Source organism: Coregonus clupeaformis, unplaced genomic scaffold, assembly GCF_020615455.1.
Source record: "Coregonus clupeaformis isolate EN_2021a unplaced genomic scaffold, ASM2061545v1 scaf1944, whole genome shotgun sequence".
NCBI lineage: Eukaryota > Metazoa > Chordata > Actinopteri > Salmoniformes > Salmonidae > Coregonus > Coregonus clupeaformis.
The window spans coordinates 18,210-32,004 of NW_025535398.1; the positions used below are offsets into that span (position 1 = coordinate 18,210).

Consider the following 13,795-nt stretch of genomic DNA (forward strand, 5'->3'; position numbering starts at 1 on the left):
GCCTATCATTTTTTAGATTATCTTTTGCTTCCTTATTGCTCCTCCCACTTCCTTTGTCTTTTATGGCATCTAAATTCAACTTTCATCCAGTTCAGAATCAATTAGTAATCCAATCATTCAATCTCTTATCTTGTAAAAACACTCATGTTTAGTTCAAACTCTGTTCTACCCAGGCTCTCCCGGGCTTGACCTGAAGACTAATTGTTGGACATGACAAGTCTATTTTTTAAGTCACCTAAGTCTTCTGTCTAGCAACAAAGAATAAAAATCTTTATGTTTATGATTAACCCAGTTATATCTAATAGGCCACCAAAAAACTTCATCTTTAAATCACTACCAATGTCATATCCCTCGTTACTCTCTACCATTTGGATAACATCCCTGATGTATGTATGCCTCCTTAGAGTTCCAAATTACTTTACCATGGGCTACCATTGCCTTCTCATAGATAAGATCACTTAATTTACCCGTATGCAGTACATAATGGAGTTATTAAACTATACAGCACTTTATCATTAACAAAAAGCTCATCATTTGTTTTTTGTTTTAACGGTTTTAGCATTTAAATATAGCAGTTTTCCTGGATGAATTTAACATTCGCCCCTCCTGTGTTATAGTGTGTCCTAGGTAAATGACCTCGCTCTACCAAAGTTGAAGTTTCTTTTTGCTCACTTTGTGTCCCAGTTCTGCCAGGAAGGTTAACAATTGGATTGTATCCCTCCTTACATCCCTCCTGAGTGGGATTAGCCAATAGAATATCATCTACATAAACTAACATTTGCTTCCTTCCCTAGGTTCAAACTTTCCCAAAGTCTTAGTTATAGCCTGGTCTAAGATTGTAAGACTTTCTGAGTAGCCTTGAGGTATCCTAGCCTAAGTCCATTTCCTTCCCTGAAAAGTAAAGCCAAACCACCCCTGACTATCCGGATGAACTTGGATACTAAAGAAAACATTAGCTAAATCTATCACTGTAAAATAGGAGTTCTCTGGTTTCAATTGGTTCAGCATTGTATGTGGATCTGTACACATTGAACTCTGGGAATGATATTTCTATTAAACTAACTGTAAGTCCATGACCATCCTCCAGTCGGCGCTAGGTGCCTCCTTTCTAACAGGAAATATTGGAGAGTTTCATTGTACCTCATCTCCAGGAATTATCACCTCTCCCTTAAGTAAATGCTCAAATGTAGGTGTTATCCCTTTTATTGCTTCTGGTTACATAGTATATTGCTTTTGGTATGGTCTATTATCGAATCGAGGAATCACTTGTACTGGAGCTACCCCCTTAATTAGTCCTACATCTGCTGTCCTTGTGACCATAATTTGAACGGAATTGCTTCTAACTCAGCCTCCTGTTCCTGAGTTAAGAAAATCTCTTCCTGTCATCCGTTAAAATGTATCTCCAGATGGACACTGGGCTGGGCTTTTGCTCTCCAATTTATCTTTCTTCTATATCTCCCAGTGGAGTGGCCATACTGATCCCCACTTGGTGTATTCTGCTAATCAGTAATGTTTTTCCCTTGTTTTATCCATTTACCTAGTAACCATTCCTCTGAATGTTCTTTCACTAGGGCAACATGGGGGCTCCACATTTCTCTGTACAGCCTCTGGCTCTGTGAACCCATTTTAACCCAATTTGAAAAAACAACAATCACAAATAGCCAGGCCTCACTCAATTTGATAGCTCACTTTTATGACCTAAATTCTGCCTAACTGAGATGAGCTAATCTCTTTCTCCTAGTTATAATCTAAAGATGGTAGTACACACAAAACATGATAGATATCCCCAGTCTTAACCCATCAATAATTGTTTGTATCATTCTAATTCCTCATATCTAATTCATTAAACCACTCAAAATTCCTCGAGTATACAATGATTATTTAATTGATTACCCTAACTCTGCTACATGTGATCTCATCTCAAATGATCCATTTATCAATTATTTATTCAACCCCCTAGGAAAACCTGTCTTCCCTTCTATTGTTCCTATCCTCCCTGTAAATGTCCTATTTGAGTCTTTAGCCAATACAATCATGGTTACATCAAATGTTCCCTCATTTAATTGTATTTTCTTCCTAATATAACTTCCCTAAATGAGATTAAATCCCCTGCCTTCCTCTACTATCCTTATATCATTACTGGATCAATGATAATAACTGTAATAACTATCAATAATACTTGTAATAACTATTTCACATTATATTGTGTATTCTTTCTGATAATGTTATAATTGTAGCCTATTCCATCACTTTAATTTAAAATATAAGTTTATGTAACAAATCCATAACCCACTACAGGCTGGCGCTATTCCCCAGCACAACAGCCAATGCATACTTTCATCCTAACCAAAATAAATTATTGTTTTAAAATCGTCCAATTATTCTGTACTTTTCCGCTAACCCATTTCAGTTCACTATTCAATTTATTTAACTGTTCTCTCTGATTACGCCCTAATTAATAAAACAAATACTTGCAATCGCTGGTCAGCATACGCTTAATGACATTTGAACTATACTGTCTTTCACCCTCCCCTTGCTCCTTCGGGGAGAGCGCATGGTAACCTTATAACATATTTTTCATAGACTTTTCTAGAATACTTCTATTTAAGCTATCTAATTCAACCTTTCACAATCCACATAGTAATCTATGTATATAGCCCCACTACGAAAGCTTTGTCTACTGTCCCTACCTGTGTTCGAACCAGGGACATCGCCAGTCACTCCACACCATCTGCGATGCTCTCAAAGTAACTACTCCCAGTTCATCGAGCAAGTGACGTTACCAAATGAAAATCGCAGTAGCTTTCACCTCAGCAAGAAACTCTCTCTCTCTCTTATTCCCTATTGAATAGGTTAGTTTTTCTATTTAACCTCTAAACACGCTCGCTACAAATAGTCCATTCAACATTACCAAACCAAATACTCATCGTACCCATTCAATCAACACATCAGCCGTGGAATTTACACTCATAAATGCAGATTGTTACTCCATGCCTTGAAATGATAAATAGATTTCCACCAATAGTACTATTAATGATCTCATCTTACCCTCTGACACAAAATGAAGTTCCCTCACTGTACTACGTTAGCTCTACCATGATAATTAGTTCAATTTAACCCTCTATTTGTTTTGTACTATATTACACATTACGTCTAAAACAACATTACTTATGGTCAGTTTATTCCGCCATCATATTATCCAACAACACCCCAATCTTTAAACTCATATGGGGCGGCTGGCAGTTTAGTGACCAATAGCGCCGCGCCAACAACCGAGAGGTCGCCGATTACAATCCCCGAGCCGACCAGGCGAAAAATCTGCCGATGTGCCCTCGAGCAAGGCACTCAACCCCAATTGCTCCCATAAATCGCTCTAAACAAGAGCGTCTGCCAAATTACCAAAAACGCAAATGTGAATATTCTCTACTTTCTCACCCAACGCACGTCTGCGTTCGGTGAGCAAGTTTAGAACACCCTCTCGTCAGATACCCACATGCGTTCCCAGTCAACTGCCATTATTTTCTGGCTCCAAAAGCCACACTTTCGCTCTCTCCAGCCCCTCCCCTCGCAACTCTACCTTTTTGAGGAGCTGTGAGGAGCTGCTTCTCGTCCCAGCGCGCCTCCAATATTCCGCCGTTACTCAAAGTACTCCAGTCCATTTATTAAATCAAATAATTCCCACCTAATTAGTTAAAGTTGGTGCACGTTTATATTTAAACGTAAAACCGAATTATTTCAGTCTAATTGTTTAAGCAGTATTTTACAGGGTCAAACGTCAAACATTACATCAAATAATAAACCAAATTGCTTCGACATAACTATTTCAAAAGCAGTATTATGCTATGTAAAACACCAAATGTTATATTTCAAATATATCCATTCAAACGTTCTAGTTCAGTCACACAATTCATCACTTTAGCTTTATGTTCCCAATTGTTTTTAACGGGTTATATGGTTTAAGCAACCACATACCCAACATGTATTCCCAAATTATACCGTTTGGGCAGCCACAAACGTCTTAATATACCAGTTTATTATTTTTAATAACCCCTATTCATTATTTTATTTCGTCTGTGATCATTCGCGCACTCATGCATACAACAACACCCAGTGTCCCCTGACTCTATCCGTATCTAGCCTTCTGATACGTGTCGGTAGCGTAACACTATCTAAAATTTAAGTGGCCATTATGATCCTAGCCATATCTCAGTGGATATGTGCCACAACGTTACACTTTAATCAATTAATCCCTGTATCTCACGGTTCCACCATTTGTGGTCCAGAGACTTCAGTATCTTCCTTGAACCTAGCCATATTTCTCTGAATATGTGTCAAGGGAACAATACTCAATTAAAATTTTGGCGCTCCTCTGATCCTGGCCATATCTCGATGAATATGTGTCAGTAGTCAACGCCCTTAGCCAATAATTCCCTGTATCTCCAGTTCTCACCCCTGGTGATCCTAGCCTGGAGACTTCAGTATTTTCTCAGAACCTAGCCATATCTCTTCTGGATATGTGTCAGAGAAACAATACTCAACTAAAATTTTTGGCGCTCCTCTGATCCTAGCCATATCTCTTCTGGATATGTGTCAGTAGCCAACGCCCTTAGCCAATAATTCCCTGTATCTCCAGTTCTCACCCCTGGTGATCCTAGCCTGAGACTTCAGTATTTTCTCAGAACCTAGCCATATCTCTTCTGGATATGTGTCTCAGAAACAATACTCAACTAAAATTTTTGGCGCTCCTCTGATCCTAGCCATATCTCTTCTGGATATGTGTCAGTAGCCAACGCCCTTAGCCAATAATTCCCTGTGTCATCCAGTTCTCACCCCTGGTGATCCTAGCCTGGAGACTTCAGTACTATTTCCCGATCCTATCCGTACCTAGGCTTCTGGTACGTGCCGGTGAAACAATACTCTACGGTACCAAGGTTTAAACATCACATCTACCAAAGGCTTGCATGTCACAATATTGTGCTTATCTACTCATAATAGTTTCATAATTTAGTTCACTTACATCAGACAGTTGTTTCACAAAATTAATTTGGATAAAGCCAATGTGCAGATCTTTGGTTATTTAACAACAGGTATCTGCTTACCTTTTTAGAAGCCCGGGCAGTTTGTGAAACATACGGTTCGATGAAAGAGTTGACCAAATGTGCCGGACATTACCCAGCAAAGTCCCTTCTACCAGATCGCGTCGGGGTCACCAATTGTCAAAGTTGCGTCAATTCAAATCTGGCATTAGGAACAAAAAGAGGTCAAGACGACTTCTAAGGTATACTAGTTATTTTAATTAATGCAAAAACCTTCAATGGTAAATATGATGTTTCGTATATACGGGTCCACTGTAATACCACGCAGGGCATTCTCAGAGAACTAACACATTGTTTTCAGAAACAATACCCAAATACCCTGACAGAAAGTTTCCCACTTCTCTGCTGGCCAATTAGAGTAAAGACTTGAGCGTGGTTTAAAGTTTCTCAGCCAATCCTAGGTTCATGGGGTTGGTCTCATCTCCTCGGCGCCATTTGTTGCACACTACAGCCAGGCACAAGATTATCACAACAACCCATCATAGTGAGAAGAGCCAGCTCCCCTAGACATCACTCCCATGTCAAAGGAAGACTTACAGCTCACAAAGAACCATTATAGTCTAGCATTTGAAGACACAATCCTTATCCTACCTTACACACTAAAACAGACCTTCACATCAATCACAGCCTCCCCAGGTGTCACAACCTACATTAGCCCAGTCAAGAATGCACTCCTTCTAAGTTAGTCATCCCATCAATCTAAGAGAATAATAAATCCCTAATAATTGGAAATAATCAACAAACTAACGAGTGATTAGCCTCTGTCTCTCCACTCATGTTGCACCAGATGCATTTTCTTCATATTATCCATAACTTCTTGCGGTGAGTCTTTTTTTTGGGGGGGGTTGGGCTGTGTCTTGTTTCGATGCATTTGAGAGCACTACTTGTATAAGAGAGGTTTACACAGCAGACTTTTGTATTGGCATCCTAGATATTGTTCTTGATGTTCAAATCAATTCTAGTAGAAAAGGGAGTTGATACGGGCTAATGGGTCACAGCAACATAGCAGCAGAAAGGTGTTTTGTCTACAGGCTCAGACATGCTTATGAAGTGAATCATAGTTCGGGATGTGATTACATAAAGAGCTGTGACAAATAATGTGAAACTCCATGCTTTGTTATGTGGTGAGACAGTCGAAATTATGTTTCTTTCCACTCCTCACTCATCAATTGCAGTATTACATCTAGGCTAGGGTTTCACTTCTGCAGCTGAAATTCGGATATTCAGTTATGGTAACCTGTTCGTATACAGCAACAAGAAGCTGTCTCCCAATTGAAGCCCCAAACTTCCTGTTTTCAGATGAGCGCTTTTTATTGGACACAGGAAGGGTCTTAAAATAGCCACTGTAAGTAACTCATCAGCCTGCTAGCATTTAGTGAACACGACTGCTGCTGGGGGATACCCCAACACTCCCAGACCACAGAGTGAAGACAACAGGGGAGTCTCATTGACGTCCAGCTGGTTTTGTCCTTTACTGAAAGGGCAGACAAGTGAATCAAATTCAGAACATCTGCTGCACCATTGCTGCTTTTAGCTGGTCATAGCATAGTTAGGTAGTTAAGCAAATGTGGATGTTCTTTTCTTCCCACAGGATGAATCTGTTTGCCATTTGGGTTTGGTGTATGTAGTTGACTGTTCTCTCTCTCTTTTGTCTTTCAGGTCATACCACATACTGAATGTTCATGGTGTCTGAACGTTTAGAAGAAAATTGATGTTCAGAACAGTTTTTGATTCCAGTGGAATTTGTCAGATCTTTTGCATCACTTTGTTTTGAAAATAAAACACCCTACGTGGCAACGCACCAACACACTGAAGGATCGACCTTTATTTGAAAGGGAAGGCATTTGTCGAAGCCACAGTGCTTCCCCTAGAGACCTCTGTGGGTTACAATGCCTGTGCAAGCGCCGCAATGGACGGAATTCCTGCTGTGTCCCATCTGCACCCAGTTGTTTGAGGAGAGTGTCCGCAAGCCCATCAGCCTGGGCTGTGGACACACCGTCTGCAAAATGTGCCTGAACAAGCTGCACCGCAAGGCCTGCCCCTTTGACCAGACAGCCATCGCCACCGACATCGAGCTGCTGCCTCTCAACACTGCCCTACTGCAGCTGGTGGGAGGACAGGTGAGACATGGGCTAGGCTAGGTAGGTGCTACTCAGGTACTAATCAGGTGAGACATGGGCTAGGTTAGGTAGGTGCTACTCAGGTACTAATCAGGTGAGAGGTAGGTACTACTCGGATGAGATGCTAGGCTAGGTACTCACTCAATTTCACATTCATAAGATTATGGATATTGTTACTGTTGGGACAGTACCCCACATTCGCATTGGACAATTACTCCCCTTATTCTCTCCACTATTCTCCTAATGACAGTTTGTGTATCACTTGGTGAGGTGACTGCAGGTTATGTTTATGTAGCATGGGAACAGCACTCTATTTGTATTGCTCATACATGGACTGGTGATGACTGACAAACCAAACATCTGTTTTGGGAATTTGGTGTCTGTCATTTGTCTTGTGTAGTAGTAGTTTACCCGATTCTGGATTGGGCCAGATTTTATTCTGCCAGTCAATGGGATTTTCCAATTACAGTTACAGACTAAATAACTTTCACTTGTCTTATTCTGGCTGTTATACCTAAGTCTTAAAGGGTTCATATTTTTAGTCTTCTTGTGGGAGAGCTACAGTGCATTCGGAAAGTATTCAGATCCCTTGACCTTTTCCACATTTTGTTACATTACAGCCTTATTCTAAAATTGATAAAATGTTTTTTTCCCCTCATCAATCTACACACAATACCCCATAATGACAAAGCAAAAACAGGAGCGTCGCTCCACAGCTATTTTCAGGTCTCTCCAGAGATGTTCAATCGGGTTCAAGTCCGGGGTCTGGCTGGATCACTCAAGGACATTCAGAGACTTGTCCCGAAGCCACTCATTACATTTACACTCCTGCGTTGTCTTGGCTGTGTGCTTAGGGTTGTTGTCTTGTTGGAAGGTGAACCTTCGCCCCAGTCTGAGGTCCTGAGCGCTCTGGAGCAGGTTTTCATCAAGGATCTCTCTGTACTTTGCTCCGTTCCTCTTTCCCTCGATCCTGACTGGTCTCCCAGTCCCTGCCGCTGAAAAACATCCCACAGCATGATGCTGCCACCACCATGCTTCACCGTGTCATTGTGGATATCAGACACTGTACCAAATTACACAATCTTAAAGCTTTAGAACAGGAGTTCTCAACCTTTCTTACCCTGTTGATTTCAGATCCAGAAGCTACTTGAGGCCCAAGGGAAAGGAGAGAGCTCCTCTCCATCCACTGAGCAGGCAGCCATCCAGACACAGACCTCCCCAGGACAACAGACCAAGAGAAGTGTTAGCATCGCTGTTGGCACAGGTACTGGACTCATTCATCACCGCTTCTGGCAATCTTGGTCATTGTTTGTCTATCCACTGCATTTTGATCCAATTCTAGGCCTATCACTTTCCCGTTTCGAACTGTGCTTGTTTTTGCAAGACCGTGTGACGCTCTAGTCTCTTCAAGCACTGTGAAAATCGTATTTCTCACTTTATGGTTCATTTGCGATCTACTGAGAACATGGCCTTTTTTTTCTCCAGGTGTCCTGAATAGAAAAAGTGAATTCGGACTAACCAGTATCAATACACAGTATCAATACACCTATGGTTACTCTTTTGTTGTGTAACTGTCTTGATAAGACATTTTGCTTACTACACATATAGGGTATGTTCGTAAATTCACTCTGGAGTGCCAGACTGCGTTCTGGGCGTAAATTCAGAGCGTTGTCATATTGTCCGTTTGTAAATTCAGTGTTTCGCTCTCGGAGCGTTCAGAGCGCACACTGGACGCTCTGGCCGAGGAGTAGGGTTGATCCGAGCGTTCCTCACGACGGCAGTCAAGCACCCAAGCTAACTGGCTAAAGTTGGCTAGCTTGCTAGCTACTTCCAGATACAAATGAGAGAAACTCCCTCTGACCATTTTACTTGCCCTAGCAGAGCTGGTTATCTAGAGCGTTCGATACTACTGCACTGTTGTTAGATACTACTGCACTGTTGGAGCTAGGAACACAAGCATTTCACTACACCCGCAATAACATCTGCTAAATACAGGTGCAGCTCAATAAATTAGAATATTGTGGAAAAGTTAAGTAATTTCAATAATTCAACTGACAAAGTGAAACTCATATATATTGTGGATTAATTACACAAAAAGTGAAGTAGTTCAAGGCTGTATTTGTTTTAATCTTGATGATTGCGGCTTACAGCTCATGAAAACCCCAAAATGTGAATATTGTGAAAAAGTTCAATATTGTAGACTCAAGGTGTCACACTCTAAACAGCTAACTAACTCAAAACACCTGCAAAGGTTTCCTGAGCCTTTAAATGGTCTCTGTCCAGTTCAGTAGGCTTCACAATCATGGGGAAGCCTGCTGACTTGACAGTTGTGCGGAAGACAGTCATCAACAACCTCCACAAGGAGGGAAAGCATCAAAATTTCATTGCTAAAGAAGCTGGCTGTTCACAGAGTGCTGTTTCCAAGCATATTCATGGAAATTCGAGTGGAAGGAAGACGTGTGGTAGGAAAAGGTGCACAAGCAACAGGGATAACCGGAGCCTTGAGAGGATTGTCAAGGAGTGGACTGAGGCACGAGTCAGTGCATCAAGAGCCACCACGCACAGACGTATCCAGGAAATGGGCTACAACTGTCGCATTCCTCGTGTCAAGCCACTCCTGAACCAGAGCCAACGTCAGAAGCGTCTTACCTGGGCTAAGGAGAAAAATAACTGGTCTGTCGCTCAGTGGTCCAAAGTCCTCTTTTCAGATTAAAGTACATTTTGCATTTAATTTGGCAATCAAGGTCCCAGAGTCTGGAGGAAGAGTGGAGAGGCACAGAATCCAAGTTGCTTGAAGTCCAGTGTGAAGTTTCCACAGTCAGTGATGATTTGGGGAGCCATGTCATCTTCTGGTGTTGGTCCACTGTGTTTCATCAAGTCCAAAGTCAACTCAGCCGTCTACCAGGAAATGTTAGAGCACTTCATGCTTCCTTTCTGCTGACAAGCTTTATGGAGATGCTGATTTCATTTTCCAGCAGGACTTGGCACCTGCCCACACTGCCAAAGGTCCCAATACCTGGTTCAATGACCATGGGATTACTGTGCTTGATTGGCCAGCAAACTCGCCTGATCTGAACCCCATAGAGAATTTATGGGGTATTGTCAAGAGGAAGATGAGCGACACGAGACCCAACAATGCAGATGAGCTGAAGGCCGCTATCGAAGCAACCTGGGTTTCCATAACCCCTCAGCAGTGCCACAGGCTGATAGACTCCATGCCACGCCGCATAGATGCAGTGATTCATGCATAAGGAGCCCCAACCAAGTACTGACTGCATGTACAAGAACATACTTTTCAGAAGGCCGACATGTCTGTATTATGTCATATTCTAATTTTCTGAGATACTGAATTTGGGGTTTTCATGAGCTGTAAGCCGTAATCATCAAGTTTTTAAAAAATACAGCCTTGAACTATTTCACTTTTTGTGTAATTAATTCACGATATGAGTTTCACTTTGTCAGTTAAATTATTGAAATTACTTAAGTTTTCCACAATATTCTAATTTATTGAGCTGCACCTGTATGTGTATGTGACCAATAACATTTTACTTTATTTGACTAACTGTGCTGTTGGCAACAACTGAATTATGTTTTTTTGCTGACGTTTACTGACACTGGTCATATTCAGCGAGTTCGTAAATTCATCAGTTATTCTGCGCTCTGGCACACTCAGACGAGAGTGCTCTGAAATCGGAGTAGATGGCCAGAGTGAATTTACAAACGCACCCTTAGTTGACTAACTGCATCTCTCCCTGCTGTGTAGGTGCTAGTCTGTTCTGGGGCGTCCCTGTCGATGCCCCTGCTCGCGATGAGGAGCGCCCACAGCCAGAGTGGCACACCGACACAGTGCCTGGCGCTCCCGATGGCAGTAGGGCCTCCTCTAGTCGGAGCTCTGGCAGTGCCAGCCTTACCCACAGCAGGCACATAGATGGCTCGGAAGAAGAGAGCGGGGTCAGAGAGAGACGGGTGTCAGGCACACCATCCAACCAGTCAACGCACCAGAGGTAAGAGAACGGTTGACTGCATTTCAAACTGAACGCTTGTTGTCTTCCATTGGCCCAGCCCTCAGTTTGAATTGACTGGAAGAATGAAAGAAAGTAATGGTTGTAGTTCACCACCTAGAACTCTGAACGGCAGTTTACACCATTTTACTCCCTCCATTTCACAAGAACGAGGCTTCAGTGATTTTACATTTTTTACATTTTAGCAGACGCTCTTATCCAGAGCAACTTACAGTTAGTGAATACATATTTTTTTATACTGGCCCCCCGTGGGAATCGAACCCACAACCCTGGCGTTGCAAACGCCATGCTCTACCAACTGAGCTACATCCCTGCTGGCCATTCCCTCCCCTACCCTGGACGACGCTGGGCCAATTGTGCGCCGCCCCATGGGTCTCCCGGTCACGGCCAGCTACGACAGAGCCTGGATTCGAACCAGGATCTCTAGTGGCACAGCTAGCACTGCGATGCAGTGCCTTAGACCACTGCGCCACTCGGGAGAATGGAATAGACCAAGCTTTCAATCTGAAACCCAGCCACAGGAGAACATGGGTGATGTGAAAATATGCACGTGAGGGTGAGCCCTCACAACTGGCGTCAGAAGTGTGATACCACTTCTGTCACCAACTGTGACGGCTCACCCGCTGAACACCATCTGAACACTGGTGCCACCTTGTGGCCATTTCAGTAAAGTATTTTTTTAACCGTAGTATGAACAGCATGTGTTTTTGTGCATTTCCTGCAGGACTCAGTCAGCATTTGGAGACTGTTCTTTCCAGAGTCCAGTGTTGGGGGAGAGTGCCAGCATGTACTACCAGTCCCAGTCTCCACAGAGGGACGGCACCAAGAGTCAGGAGCCCAGGGCGGTGGAGGACGATCAGCGGTTTTATCAGGATCTACTGGTAAGAGTCATCTTTTATAGGGACTTTTATTTGCTCCATGTATGTCAACAGGAGACCATGATTTGCGGAAGAAAAAAATATACTTATGAGCACGGCTCCAAGTAATTAGGCTATGTATTTGTATTTGCACCGTCTTTCATCCTGGTATACTTCTTTGGAGAATGTTTCAACAGAACCTAGTATTGCAGTGAAATGCTTAATACAACATGTTATGTGGCCAGCCTCCCTCCTGTGAAATCCCTTTGACTATCTGTCACTTGGACCTAAACATATGAAAAGCGCTTATAAATAAAGATCTGACGTTCTTCATCCTTCCACAGGGCCAAGTGAACAGCCGTCTCCAGGGATCAGTGAACGAGGAGGTCAAAGAGGAAGAAGATCGAAGCACCTCATACACACTGCGAGAGAGACACAGCTTGTCCCCTAGACAAGTGTCCCACTGTCAGTCCCAGCAGTCATCCCCTAGCCCTGTTCCCGTCAGCTCCCGGAGGCCGGAGCCCAAAGTAGAGCAGCAGCCAGGAGGAAGGGACCAGGTGCTCCACGCCACGCTGCGCCAGCTGCAGCAGCTAGGGGTCAACGTGGACCTGGACTCTGCCGACCCCGGGGGCAAGACCACGCGCAGCTCTGTAGAGAGTGCCAGGTATGTTTGCCTTGAAGTTTCAGGTTTACTTGACCATCTTTGCACGTAGGTCATAGAGGTAGTAGTATTATGGTATAACAAGAGGATGTTTCAGTTGTGGAAAATGGACGCGTTATGATGGTTACAGCCATTCTAACATGACAATAGGGGCCATTACAGTGGCTGTTTCTCTTACTTTCTTGCTCATTCTCATGTAAGCTCGACATAATTTAGCTACGTAGGTTACATTATGCAGAAGGTGTTCCTGTAACTTTGATTTAAAAATGCAGCTTCCGTTTCCTTCTCCCCAGTACCCTGGCCGGCATCAACCCAGAGGCGGTCATCAGCAGACTGACCCTCCCAGAGTCGATGGGGACCAGCATGTGGGGCGGCAGCGTGGACCTCAGCCTGGAGGCCAACGCCATCGCCCTCCGATACCTAAGCGACCAGCAGCTCTCCAGGCTCTCTGTAGGGGGAGGGCAACAGCCCCCCGGGGCCCGGTCCCAGGTTCAGCCCCTGCACACTGCTCTCAGAGAAGCCCCCAACGGAGAAGAGCGCCATGGGACAGAGCAGTATTCTGTCTCCGAACAACATGTCTTTAGCCACCCGCAAGTACATGAAGAGATACGGGCTGATAGAGGAGGGGAGCGGGAGTGAGGAGGAGGAGAGGGCCGAGGGGGAGCAATCGGAGATGGGATACACTGTACAGTTCCATGTTCAACCGGAACAAGAAGGACTAGGAGAGTGGGAGCACAAAGGTTTGGTTCTGAAAAACATCACAAACGAGTTGCCCCACTCCGACCCTGTCCACCCCCAGGCACTGCATGCAGACTCTCAAAGCCAGCTACTCAGAGACTTGCGTCCTAAAATGCAGCTTTTGGCCCGCGGCGCCAAACACAGTTTGGAGAAGGAGAATGGCGCCAAACAGCGGCCATCTTTTTGGAAAAATGCAGAGGGAGTGTCCTCAACCAGAAGGGTCGATGGGAAATTTCTTGGACCTAAGTAGACTTCGACAGCTGCCGAAACTCTTCTAAAGGACCCATGGGAACTAATGCAA

The 13,795-nt window shown here is 43.7% G+C and overlaps 1 protein-coding gene across 1 annotated transcript; it reads left to right on the forward strand.

Annotated features, from left to right (window-relative positions):
- Positions 1-6,837: 6,837 nt before the first annotated feature.
- On the forward strand, positions 6,838-13,395 carry LOC121564515 (SCL-interrupting locus protein homolog). The gene is made up of 6 exons (XM_045218985.1): positions 6,838-7,216; positions 8,351-8,480; positions 10,980-11,220; positions 11,963-12,119; positions 12,440-12,759; positions 13,050-13,395. Exons 1-6 carry the CDS (start codon positions 6,986-6,988, stop codon positions 13,393-13,395), a joined length of 1,425 nt encoding a protein of 474 aa, XP_045074920.1. The 5' UTR covers positions 6,838-6,985.
- The last annotated feature ends 400 nt before the right edge of the window (positions 13,396-13,795 follow it).